This window comes from Mytilus edulis, chromosome 2 (genome assembly GCF_963676685.1).
Source record: "Mytilus edulis chromosome 2, xbMytEdul2.2, whole genome shotgun sequence".
NCBI classification, from domain to species: Eukaryota; Metazoa; Mollusca; class Bivalvia; order Mytilida; family Mytilidae; genus Mytilus; species Mytilus edulis.
Genome location: NC_092345.1, coordinates 51,557,762 through 51,572,243, shown reverse-complemented (window position 1 = coordinate 51,572,243; position 14,482 = coordinate 51,557,762). Strand labels below are relative to the sequence as shown.

Genomic DNA, 14,482 nt, shown 5'->3' with positions numbered 1-14,482 from the left:
TTAAACAATTTTATGTGTCTGTCCGAATTCTGTGGTTGACGTTGCTTCATCTCTATCTTATTTGTTGTTTTCATAAATTGTTTTGTTATGAGTTAGGCCGTTAGTTTTCTTGAGTCCTTTCACATTTTTCGGTCGATGCTTTTTATAGCCGACTATAAGGTACGAGTTTTCGTTGTTGAAGGCCGTACGATAGCATATAATTGCTTACATACACTTTATTTGATCCTGATGGATAGTTATCTTATTTGCTATCATACCACATCTCCACTGTTTTTATCTAAAAACAGCAAGCACCAACAAAAGATGAATGGACGGTTTATTTTTATTGAACTTACAAAATTTCACCCTAACAACAAATAAGACAACAGCCGTTAGTAGTATAACGATCTATGGATGTATTTAGGATAATATGGTTGAAAAAAAACTTTTTGTACAAAATCGAAAGGCAAAGAGGCCTTCTGAACTGAATTAACGGAATATATTTCATAATAGTTGATAAGCAAGACATTTTGTATATTTGTAAGCATATAAAGCTTTGATATCAGCAAAATATCATCACTTGATATTATCTAAACAGTGATTAATTTCCTCTTAAAATTATAATACATTGCAAGACGCCGTACAGACAAAAGTTGTTATTTTGCAATTCGCCGTACAACGTTCTGCAATTCGCCGTACAACAAACAAACAATGTTTTTGTCCATATTCTTTAAAAAAACATGTTTTTGACAACAAATTTCAGTAAATATGATGCCACACTATAATAATCTAAAAACGTGTCTGGAAAAATAATGAAAAACAGTTAAATATCTTGAGAATGGGGCGACAGAGGGTGATCGACCTCGAAATTTTCAGGTACTAAGTGACAAGTTTTGGAGTATTACACAAAATCTTGTATTAATCTTGTACTTATCGGCCCAATAATTTAAAGAATTATATATCAGAAAATCATTTCTTAAACGGAACCCTCATCAAATGAGTGGAAATGCTTTAAATTGAATGAATTCTTAACTTGTTTACTTTTTTTTCTATTTCTCTCCGCTTCGTTAGTACCCAATTTTCGGTGGCGATGATACACAGTGTTTAAATCACCTCCACGATCTGTTCGTGAAATGTCTTAAATATTCACCTATCTCTGTATATATTTCACAGCTGGATGGCTTTAGGCGCGATAAAACCCTGTTCGCATCTCTTACATATTGTCTTACTAGTATTATTTATTTCTAAACATATACATTTTAACTCATTTTCTTCATTTTCTTCAAAAATAAAAAAAAAAATAGTCTGTTTATTTATCATTTTACATCAGAAATTTATGGCATATACAGTGAAAATGATATTTTAGGATCCGAACTTTACATACACTGAACATGACAAGTGTAAAACCATTTAAACTGGAAACTCAACGGTAAAATCTTATTTAAAAAGTTCACATGCCGCTCATCTAACTTCACAATGTATGTATGTACTGGTAAATGCCTCCGATATCCGAAGAACCCCTCGAAAGCTGCGAGGGTACAGTGGCATCCATGTACACTCCCAATCGGGATTAATGGAGATGTGTCACTAATTAACGTATATTTATACGACAATTATTTTTACAAGAACAATTCAATCCCCACCCTACACAAAGGGAGTGCTAGGACACCGGGAAGTCTGTAAATATGGCGGAGGAAGTCGAAGTACTCGGAGAGAACCACCGGGCCACTCCGTGGAAACAGACACACCAGAGGGATGTCAGAAGATTGATCTCCAGGTCAAAGCAGGGACAACTTTGACCAACCTAGGCCCCCAAAGTACCCATTCTAGTTTTAACTCCGGTCTGGGTACCAGAGATGTGTGTGAGAGGGTGAAAATTACCTTTCTGATGTATAGATATTTTGTACAACTTAAAACTTGTAACCGGAATACCCCTTTGGAAACGCGGTTAAAATAAATTATTTTAATTAAATGAATCCTCCCTCCATAAGTCTCAGAACTGCCGTATGCCAAATGTTAATCATGGTATACGTAGTTATGATGAGTTAAGCAGTGACGTATATTAAACATTTCGCTGAATTTAACGACACAGTAAGGACAATGATGTAATAGTGTATGAACATCTTCATTGTAACTGTGTCGGAGTTACCTGGGACTATTATACTCCGTTACGCTAATTAGTGCAGTTATACTCAAGATGACGGTCGTTAAAACGCGAGTGAGACTTGAAGAAACGCCATATGTATGAATGTATGTACGAAGATCCCTCTGGAACGGAGCACCCCTCGATTGCTGCGAGGGTACAGTGGAATCTGTGTACACTCCCTATCAGGATTAATGGAGATGTGTCACTAACTTATATACAACCCACCACCAGGACAATCCCCAACCCAACACAGAGGGAGTGTTAGGAGACACAGGGAATTCTGTTATTATGGTGGAGGAAGCCGAAGAACTCGGAGAAAACCACCGCGTTTTTCGGCGGGAACAGACAAACCGAAGAGATATCTATAGATTGATCTCCAGGTCAAAGTCGGGGACCACTTTGACCTACCGAGGCCCCCATATTGTTTTGACAGTGATACAACAGCGTGCCTTACTTGAATAATTTCTGTAATTTTTTTTTATAGTTATTTACAAAGATAATCCTTTATGTGAACATGATTACCATTATGATAAAATATATTCCGATCTTTATCAATTGGTATTAATCACCAAATCCCGCCTTAAATGCAAAAACCTTTGATAACTATTTGTACCCAAAGCTAAAAAAGAACGTCATATCAGAATCTACGTTTATACAACTTTAATAATTGTGTTGAAATGAATATTTTACTGCAACAACCCCTCACCTGCTAGTTTTAAATCACCCCCACGATCTGTTCGTGAAATGTCTCAAATATTCACCTATCTCGGTATATATTTCACAGTTGGATGGCTTTAGGCGCGATAAAACCCTGTTCGCATCTCTTACATATTGTCTTACTAGTATTATTTATTTCTAAACATATACATTTTAACTCATTTTCTTCATTTTCTTCAAAAATCAAAAAAAAAAATAGTCTGTTTATTTATCATTCTACATCAGAAATTTATGCCATATACAGTGAAAATGATATTTTAGGATCCGCACTTTGCATACACTGAACATGACAAGTGTAAAACCATTTAAACTGGAAACTCAACGGTAAAATCTTATTTAAAAAGTTCACATGCCGCTCATCTAACTTTACAATGTATGTATGTACTGGTAAATAACTCCGATATCCGAAGAACACCTCGAAAGCTGCGAGGGTACAGTGGCATCCATGTACACTCCAAATCGGGATTAATGGAGATGTGTCACTAATTAACGTATATTTATACGACAATTCTTTTTACAAGGACAATTCAATCCCCACCCTACACAAAGGGAGTGCTAGGACACCGGGAAATCTGTAATTATGGCAGAGGAAGCCGAAGTACTCGGAGAGAACCACCGGGCCACTCGGTGGAAACAGACACACCAGAGGGATGTCAGAAGATTGATCTCCAGGTCAAAGCAGGGACAACTTTGACCAACCTAGGCCCCCAAAGTACCCATTCTAGTTTAAACTCCGGTCTGGGTACAAGAGACAGGGGCGTGTCCAGGATATTTGAAAGGGGGGGCGTAGAATAAAATATTTCGCCGAGCGAAGCGAGGCGAAAATTTTTTTGGACCTTTTTTGGCTTAAAAACATAAAATAATAGAGAATTGCACTAATGTAACGGTTCCTGACTTGGAGCATGTATATTTTATAGTTAAAGTGTCAGGGTGTGACATTTTTTATGCCGAGTTTTCTCCATTAATTGTCTATGGTATATTAAAATGATTGGATGGATCTTAACAGCAGTAGACCAATAACGAGAAATTCCAAACTCAAGGGTATAAGGAGTAACTTAACATTTCAATACCTAGGCCAGGATTTTATGAACGAGAGGCGTGATTACGATTGAGGATCCATGGGGAAGCTCAGAAGCTCCTGAATTTCAACAATTTAGCATCAAATTATGAAGTAATTCCTCTATTTTTGATTAAGTTCGGGTTTCGATGAACAGAAGGACACACATGATACAAGACAAATAAACACTGAAGAATAAAGTTCTCTGTTCTGAGTATTGCTTTAATGTGGAAATATACAAATGTTAAAAACGTGTATCCGTTCTCGAGTTATTGTATTAAAACCACCGGGATGGACGGACCGACGGAAAATGTTGTTTGTGCTGAGTGTATTTATACCACTCTACCAAGAAATTTGTTTTGCATGCACACGTATAAAAATTGCGGTTTTTATCCAACGCAATCATAGGTTTGAACCCCGTTCTGGATATCATAGTCAAATCTGAGTGACCCCTTCCAAGGCAACGCGTAAAAAAATAACCCCATTTTAGACAATTTAGCTGAAAATACAACCCCTTTTGTCAGAATATACCCAGTATCGTATATATAGTAATATACCCCCCCCCCGGTATATTTTTAGAATGGCTATGGGGAATCGAAGTTAGTGTCACACAAAACAACCAAAATCCATGTATTATACTGATTTACTTACCGTTTTGGTTGTTTAAAAAAGGACACCTTGATACGATTTTAAGGTCTTTTGACGTTTTGTTTTTGACATCGACATCTTTGCGAATTCTTTATCACATCAACAACAATGAATACTAATCGCAGAGTCGAACACGCCGGACTCCGAGAAACGAAATTTTACGGTTGATGATGACCCATCAAATTGGGGAATCAGTATAAAAAGAAATCAGAGTATGTGTTTAATTAATGAATATGATAAATTGCCATCATTCAATACAATACTAGCAGATTATAACGATAGTTCTTTTTTTTTTTTTTTTTTTTTTTTTTTTTTTTTTTTTTTAAAGGGGGGGCGTACGCCCATTACGCCCTTACCTGGACCCGCCCCTGAGAGATGTGTGTTAGAGGGTGAGAATTACCTTTCTGGTGTACTGATATTTTGTACAATTTAAAACTTGTAACCGGAATACCCCTTTGGAAACGCGGTTAAAATAAATTATTTTAATTAAATGAATCCTCCCTCCATAAGTCTCAGAACTGCCTTATGCCAAATGTTAATCATGGTATACGTAGTTATGATGAGTTAAGCAGTGACGTATATCAAACATTTCGCTGAATTTAACGACACAGTAAGGACAATGATGTAATAGTGTATGAACATCTTCATTGTAACTGTGTCGGAGTTACCTGGGACTATTATACTCCGTTACGCTAATTAGTGCAGTTATACTCAAGATGACGGTCGTTAAAACGCGAGTGAGACTTGACGAAACGCCATATGTATGAATGTATGTACGAAGATCCCTTTGGAACGGAGCACCCCTCGATTGCTGCGAGGGTACAGTGGAATCTGTGTAAACTCCCTATCAGGATTAATGGAGATGTGTCACTAACTTATATACAACCCACCACCAGGACAATCCCCAACCCAACACAGAGGGAGTGTTAGGAGACACAGGGAATTCTGTTATTATGGTGGAGGAAGCCGAAGAACTCGGAGAAAACCACCGCGTTTTTCGGCGGGAACAGACAAACCGAAGAGATATCTATAGATTGATCTCCAGGTCAAAGTCGGGGACCACTTTGACCTACCGAGGCCCCCATATTGTTTTGACAGTGATACAACAGCGTGCCTTACTTGCATAATTTCTGTAATTTTTTTTTATAGTTATTTACCAAGATAATCCTTTATGTGAACATGATTACCATTATGATAAAATATATTCCGATCTTTATCAATTGGTATTAATCACCAAATCCCGCCTTAAATGTAAAAAAATGTCATTTAAGGTTAGAAATGACCAAATAACACTGTTATTATCCGAATAACACTTGTAATGACCGAATAACACTTGAAATTTCAATACTAACACATTTTAGTGACTTTCAAACATTGATTATTGAATAAAATTATATAAGAAGTGTATTTCATAACATCCCGAATCTGGTCACATCCTGTGACTTCGACACTTAAAAGGTAATATAAAGCAGAGAATGATAGATGATGGAATCGACAAGAAAGATAGAGTCCGTACTAGACAGCATCTTCTGTGATCAAGGATTAGTTCATTCCGATGATGACATTTGTTTCGATGTTAAGTGTGAACAGATTCAGGAACAAACAAAGGAACTGTCTGCTTCATTCCACCGATATTTCACCAATCGTGTAGCACGTACAATTCGTGAGTTATGGGAGGGACCGACACCACCAGGTTACTTTGACCAAGGCTGGACCAACAACAACAGCGAATCACTGAACCATGTGCTGAAATCAGCCGTAAACTGGCAATCAAAACCGTTACTAGACTTGATAGTGATCATTCAGGAAATCGTGGAAACACAATTCAAGGACTTGCAGCGTGCTTTGGTGTCAAGGGGCCAGTACCGTGTGGCTGATTCACATAAACATTTCGAGATAACAGCAACTTCTTGGGTAAACAAAACTGTACAAGAAAGAGAAAGATTGACCAAGAGATTCAAGTGCTACATTCCTCCAGATAAGCGCGTAACTACATCCATAGATGGCAGGATGAATGTCATAAAGCCGAGAGCATTGGGCAAGAAAATCGGACAACGCAAAAGAAAAATCAACGAGAGAACAACAACCTTAAAAAAGAAAAAGGACAGATTGTGTATTTAATACTATACATGTATTACATTATTATTACAGCAGTGGGTAAATTGTGACTTAAATTGTTTTAAAGAAGTTGTGTAATGTAATTGTATTTTTCCCGCTTGGTTACAGCGTGGGGACGCTGTGAGGGAAAAAAATACAGATTTGAATGACCTATTTTTATTGTCACTTTCTAAAGTCAAAAGTGTAATATTAATCTCCTACTCATTACAACCGGAAACCACATGCAGGACTCACATAAATTATACTGCTCCTATGAAATTGGCCTCTCCTATTTCTGTGTGCAATATTTGTAGTAAAATCTGATTTTTTTTCGTTTATTAATGGTCTTCAAAGGGCTTTAGCATTTGACTTCTTCAAAATATGTACAAATAGTTCCACAATCTAAACTACAAAAAGGCTTTTCACAGCTCATAAATAAAGGCATATTGAATAGGGGTATATTTTTTCATAAATTGGACTGAAAATATATTGACAAAGAAAGAAAACATCATTCAAACTGAACAGTTGCTTGGAATCACGCATAGCCATTAGGTATTTAATGTGGCCCCAATGATATTGTTTCTAAACCTGGATAATACATGAAATTGTACCTGGTGTTTCTTTTTCTTTTTGAACATGTTCCTGCATTCCCTTCTTGACCACTTCTCTTTTCTTTCTTTTTCTTGTTCATCGTGTTTTTTTAAATAATTTTACAAGGCTCCAAACCAATCTGACCCCCAAGTTCAAAATATTAAGACTTTTTAAACGCTATTCAGGGCTAATATATTTATTGTTTGTGCTTTCACGCCTTGTAGCAATGCTAAAGCAAAAAAATGTAATAGCTGCCCAGGACGTCATACTTATTTTGACCATGCTTAAAGTTTTGCTAGAATAATTCAAAGTATTGGAGTCTTAGTCAGTTAGTAGTCTGGTTTAAAATATGTGTCAAATGACAAATTTCTCTCCATTTTCTTTAATATTTATCAGTCTATGCATATGTTTTAAGTAGTGCTGTGACTAATAAATTGTACCTTTCTTTAAATTTTTATCTGTAAGTTGGTGTTAAAAGGAACAATGTATACGGTTTACTTTTACAAATTGTGACTTGGATGGTTAGTTGTATCATTGGCACTCATACCACATCATCTTGTATCTCTATATATGTATGATTAAGCTGAGAACCTCTATAATATTTAAATTGTACTATTCTATATGGTATTTAACACCTCAATGAATGAGTTTTAAGTCTGAATAAATATCAATTGTAAATAAAACATAATTTGTTCAGCTTTATAATTAAAGAGTTATTTATTTACAGCAATTCAGACATGCCTAGAAAAAAACGTTCCTCTATAGGAAGACCAAGGAAAAAATATAAAAAGACAGACACAATTTCTTCAGATGTCAGAGGTCTATATGATGGAGGGAAAGATGGTATGTAAAATTTCATATATATATATAAATATATATATATTAATATATGACAAGTATGAGCTATGTTACATGTAAATGGAAATCAACCTTATGGCTCATGCAAATGAAAATCCATACATTTGTTATCCTATTATGGGTTATAAAATCTCTATGAAAAGTCTGTAACTGTTTGATAATTGATTTATTATAAGATCCCTCCAATATAGACTAACATTCATCTATTATTTTGTATTTAAACATGTACATGTACATGTAGGTGTCCTCAAATGAAATGAGTCTTGTACATGACATGTATATGCACACCTTTATTACCCATAACAAAATAATACATGTGCAGTTAACCCTACCGACCCTAACTATAATACCCATTTGGCCTACATGTGACACTTTTAATGCCATTTTGGTACAAGCACTGTTAAAGTCGCAGATTCCCTTATAGTAACCAACTAAACTATGATTGTAAAATCAAACGATATTGCCTATATACCTATCCTATTTTTTTGGCATGTTAGTTGAACACATTCATGACATGTATTATATATTTTGGCCTAAGATCAATTTCTATCCGGCTCAGCACATAAAATATTTTTGATAAATAGGCGGTGGAACAAAGGCACATTGATTGATTTTTTTATTGACCAGTGACAAGTATCATATGACTGGCTGGTCATTGTTGTTTTTGGAAAGATTGGAACTTGTTCTAAATCTTTCCTTAGGCACCGGCCTCCCTAACAACATGACAGGTTAGCTTCTAAATTTATGTATTCACACTGAAATATAGTTCCCTTTAGTTCTCATGTTACATGTTAAAAATCGCAAATATTGGGTTTGATAATTAAACATATTTTTTTCTAGTGGTTTTTAACGAAATAATCAATGCAAGCTAAAGATTTATGAGAATATTTGAGCTTTACCTAACAAGGAGTAAAAAAGAACAGCTACACACACGGCGTACCCAACCTCGCTTCAGTATTTGAATGAACTTATTTGTCCTATTAGAATCGAAATAATTCATGAAAGCCATAGATTTATATATATATATAGTATTTCTAAAAAAAGAGAAGCCAAGCTAGATTTATAATTTGAATCCCATAGGATTTTAATTTTTCCCATGGGATATAGCCCCATGGGATTTGTTTTGTCCTATGGGACAACAAATATCCCATGGGACCAAAAAAAATCCCATAGGATTTAACCAAAATCCCATGGGATAATGGTCGATTCCATGGGATTTTGCCCTGTCCAATGGGATATTGAAAATCCCATGTTTTAATAAATCAAATAGCAAAATAAATATAATAGTAACAGTAGAAAACCAATGAAATTATTGAATCCCATGTAATTCCGCACATTTTGGTCGTATACATGACATTGTAGCTCTTATTTGAGGCGGCGTCGGATTTGCAAATGAGTGTTTTGCAAATTAAAATTGTCCAGTGTTTTTTGACAAATTTTAATCGGGAATGGTCCTGTCAAGGACGTCAGTAAATATCGTGAATGTGTGACCCCAGCTTTTGGGAAATTTAAAATAAAATGGCTACCGTTAAAAATTTGACGATTTATTTGACTTTCAATTTAATTGTTAACTCATTTCCTGGTTTTATGATAGTACTCTTAATAAGGATTATATACTTACTATTTTGTAGAAAATGAATTATTTGATGAAGAGGTTTATATACTTCAAGCTGATAGGATCTAGATCATGTAAAATTTCCGTTTCATACTAATAATGGCATTGGTAAATCGTTACGTAGGTCAACACAATATTAGTGTATTTATAATTCTTCTTACTTCAAGGTCTTGATCAATATTTAAATTAACAATGTGATCAAGACCTTAGTTACCTAGAGTATTACTAATCATCTATTTTTAGTAACAAGTAACAGGAGGCTTTGTGGTTAACAACATATGTAATAGAAAATGAAGAAAATGAAACAAGTATTGATTCCAACTTGTTTTCAAACAACGCATTCGAGAATGTCGAGTCAAACTTTATACGGGATACAAACAATACAAAACGAAATATACTGCAACGTTAATGAGGATTATACTGTTGTAAGCTCGGAGCAAAATGAGGTGCTTCATCAAAGATGCTCTTCTAAATCTTCCGGAACTAGCTCTGTTGACACTTTTACAATCAGAGCCCGAATGGAAAATTTGGAAATAGCACTGACGATGCTTAATGAAAATTTTCAACGCATGGAAAATGCTATGAATAAACAAATAGAAAAGGCTATTGAAATCATTATAGGAACAACGGGAAAAGACGAAAAGGAGGAAACAGTGTTACGAACAAACGATAAATATTTTATGAAAAGTGAAAACAAAAAGTTAATGAAAGCAGTTAAGTTTTTGACAGAGAGTTCTAGGATTATGAGAACAGCTTTGTCTGAGCACACAAAATTCATTGACCATATTACGAGTGTCATTAACCAACCTACAGAGGTAAACACTAATACGCATTTTTATATCATTTTTTGTTTTGTTTACCTTTTATTATCTCTTATGTTTTCGTTTGTTTTCAGTGTGATCATGGTTGGGTTTACTCTTGCACTTCAAAATAAGGATCATGTTGTAAAATCTAACTTGTGTGTGATCCTTATGGATCCTTATGGAAACGTTAATTAGTTATTAAATCAAAAACACGAGACAATCAATCGCAGATAGTAATTAGGCATACTTAGTAAGAAATGCATTGTGAAATTGCAGGCTTGTTTTTGTCTTTCTTTTTTTAGTCTCAAATTCATTCTTAAGGTCATTTTATGTAAAGATATCCATTTAAGTACAAATTTTACTAGCCTTTTGAGTCTTCGATCACATGGTTTAACAGAATTGACTTTTTAAAATTTTGTCAGCAAATTGTACAAAATTTTGGATCTATAGCATTTTAAAATGACTGAATTTCGTTACTTCTTGAGTCTTAATATTACATGTATATTTTGCTTTATGTTACAAAAACATCGTACACAATTCTTGCTACCTATGCGGTTATATTTATTGTTTTTTGCATTGATCGATCTAACCTCACTAACACAACCTGAAAATCAATGAAAATTTACATTTAATTATAAATCAAACTGAATGAATCATCTGAATAATTTAGATAGTATATCCCGTGTTTATAGTTTTTAATGTAATGGGGATTCAAACAATACATGTACTACGTGTTCTACAGATTATCTTGACATTGACTTCCCTGTTTATTTTATCTATCTTGGAGTTTTCCATTTTTGTTAATTAATACGTTTTTTTATTGGTCACTCATTTTAGTCTTGCATTAAACTTGCAAAATATACCAGTATTCTTTATTCTAAAACAAAGCTGAACAGATGAAAAATTTTGTCCTGCATTTTTTTTTAGTTGTAATCTCTGTCCTGCCTTTTTATTTTTCACTCTATTCGGTCCTTCCTTTTTTTTTATTAGTTTATCCTGACTTTTTTTTACCTAAATTGTCATCCTGCATTTTTTTTTTGCAAAGTGTCTCATCCTGCCTTTTTTTTTTACTCAAAACTCCTGTCCGGCCTATTTTTTTTCAAATTTCATCCTAGCCCCCCCCCCCCCCATAAAAATCAAATGGTAGCTCCCTTAATCCATCATTTTCTACATAATAAAATGACTGTATTAATTCAGAATATGACAGTTGTCCATTCGTTTGATGTGTTTGAGATACTGATTTTGCCATTTGATTAGGGACTAACCGTTTTGAATATTCCTTGGAGTTCAGTATTTTTGTGATCTTACTTCCTGTGTGAATTATGGCTGCTTTTTCAGTTGTATGTTGCATTTGTTGTTAGGTGAGCGATTCAGGATCCCTGCAGCCATGGCAAGAAATCGCGTCCGTTTAAATTTTGCAAATATCCCATAGAACAGATTACACGGATGATTAATACTGACCATTTGGTATGTGGCTGTGTTCTAGGCGACACGTACTTGTTGGTAAAAAATAAATTTGTTGAATGAAATCATATCTTTAACTACTAATGGGTGCCTTAGGAGGCCCCCCTGAGGTTTGAGCGAGGATTTCATAGCATGCTTAAGCTTGCTTGACGTATAGTTTAAGGTTTAAGTTCAATGTAATGGATGATAATATTTAGAGGGCAATTGTTTTGTACAAAAAGCAACTTTTTCAGTTTAATTCGAAGAAGAAACTGAAAGCATTTAAAAAAAAAAACTTATATCATTATATGTTCCTGAAATATTGATCAAAAACTTATTTTATTTCAGCCTGTCCAGGTTCCACTCCAACGAAGGGACGAAAGCCCAGTTGAACGTGTGCTAAACAAATACAAGAAACAGAGAGACAGAATACAAATTATTCATCCTAAACCCGTTAATCCAATGGAAGTATCGGACTACCTGAGCGTGGAAGATACCACCCGAAGCGCTACAATTAAGTCTCCATGTCATTCCTGCAAACTGAATAACATACAACCAGTTTGGAATAACTCTGTGGGGGAATCCCCACAACAACCCACGTGTCTGTATGTAAATTTTAACAAAGATACGAACGCAATTTTAAAATGTAATTGTAGACTCTGTTCTGTCGCTACGTCAGTTGACCAAGACGGTGATTACGTCACACTTCTTAAAGATTACATATCTAATGGGAAGTGTAATGCAGCGTATGAATATTACAATAAGACGTCACTTCCTGATTTGACATTTCATACAAATGTTAATGAAGATGAACACACGATGTTTACCGAACGAAAAGGAACCTTAGTGTGACTATACAGACGAGCATGAGATAATTATAAAAGAAATAAAAATTCATTGATATACAAATCGCTCGAAATGCAAAAAAAAAAGAAAAGGATTTAACTAATTACAAAAACTCTGTAGTGATGTTATTTACAAATTACCAAAGAGATTCTGTAAAAGGTACACAATGAGTCACAAATATTCCAATCATGAAAAAAAAAATTACTGGGGAATTGACGAACATCGTTAAAAACAAACAATGTTTTAATAATTAAGATGAAGCTTCCTCAGTCAAAATTACTTGACAAGTTTAAACAGAAATGTATACTTCATTGTTGCAGTCTTTCTTTTCGTTTGTCTTTCGGTGATTACTGATAGAAAGGCTTATTAAATAAATATTATTTGCAGTAACTTTGTTTAAGTTTATCTTAAACTAGGTTTTACATAGATATGAAACCCACCATGGATGATACAAATATAAATGTATAGCAATGCTGGTTCGACTGTACATTCTAATGCAATAATTAACGTATTATGCTTCCCAGATGACGATGGATATGTTCCAATTGTCGTAACCGCAATCCCATCCTCTTTTCTTTGAATATCATCTATTGAATTAGACTTATCATCTTATTTGTACTTGCATGAGCAACACGACCGATGCCGTATGTGGATCAGGATCTGCTAAGCACTGTTTGTTCTCCTCTTGTATTTGATGCGTTTCCCTCGGTTTTAGTTCGTTACCCCGATTTTGTTTTTTGTTCATGGATTTATGAGTTTGAACAGCGGTATACTACTGTTGCCTTTACTTGGACCTTTTAATGTTTTATTGGTGTAACTGAATTTAATTAAAAGAAAAATCTGAATTCAGTAGACGCTTTATCGTTATAAGAGAACGGAACTATGTGTCTATTATAGTCTCCGAGATTCATATAGTCATGGTAGAAGTACACAGAACTAAAAAAATCGATTTACCGATTTCTTTTATAGGAAATATTTCGAGTTTCTCTTTTTTGTTTGTTTGTTTTTTTTTTCGTAGGAGATAACTATAAGAACAAGAGTATATCAAGAGCCTGAATCGCTCACCTGTTATTTTTTGCTTAAAATATTTGCACAATGAGCATTTTGCTTTTCAATATATATTAATGAGTGTCTTAAAAAATTCATTTAAATGTTCTTTGAATCTGTCATATTTTCTTCAAACGCGTTAATAATGCGGCGTAAATCAACCAACAGTCAATCAAGCAATCAAAAGCGTTAAAAATGCATTTTACCCCCCATGTTGTTGTTAGGTGAGCGATTCAGGATCCATGCAGCCATGGCAAGAAATCGCGTCCGTTTAAATTTTGCAAACATCCCATAAAGTAGATTACACGGATGATTAATACTGACCATTTGGTATGTGGCTGTGTTCTAGGCGACACGTACTTGTCAATCAATCAAAAGCTTTAAAAATGCATTTTACACCCCATGTTCCATTTTAGTCATAGTTGCTATGTTTCTTGGCGTACAAGAAAATGAAATACAAATGTTATACTAGATATTCTGAAACTCATTCAGTCTATTAAAGTTTTGCTGAAATTGATTCAGCAGTTTTAAGGCAAACAAATTCAGAAAAAATGTCTTTAAAGGGCAGTAACTCCTAAAGGGGTCATTTGACAATTTTTGTCATATCAACTTTTTTGAAGATCTTACTTTGCTGA

The 14,482-nt window shown here is 34.5% G+C and overlaps 2 protein-coding genes across 2 annotated transcripts in view; one reads left to right on the top strand and one right to left on the bottom strand.

Annotated features, from left to right (window-relative positions):
• LOC139512400 (heat shock 70 kDa protein 12A-like) overlaps window positions 1-9,828 on the bottom strand; it is a 49,011-nt gene extending 39,183 nt beyond the window's left edge. Inside the window, exon 1 of the mRNA XM_071300010.1 lies at window positions 9,715-9,828. The gene's annotated coding sequence lies outside the window, so the exon portion shown is untranslated. The remainder of the gene's footprint in view (window positions 1-9,714) is intronic.
• A 96-nt stretch (window positions 9,829-9,924) lies between these two features.
• On the top strand, window positions 9,925-13,186 carry LOC139512399 (uncharacterized). The gene is made up of 2 exons (XM_071300009.1): window positions 9,925-10,523; window positions 12,303-13,186. The coding sequence occupies exons 1-2, from the start codon at window positions 9,999-10,001 to the stop codon at window positions 12,804-12,806; spliced, it is 1,029 nt and encodes a 342-aa protein (XP_071156110.1). The 5' UTR covers window positions 9,925-9,998; the 3' UTR covers window positions 12,807-13,186.
• Window positions 13,187-14,482: the final 1,296 nt, after the last annotated feature.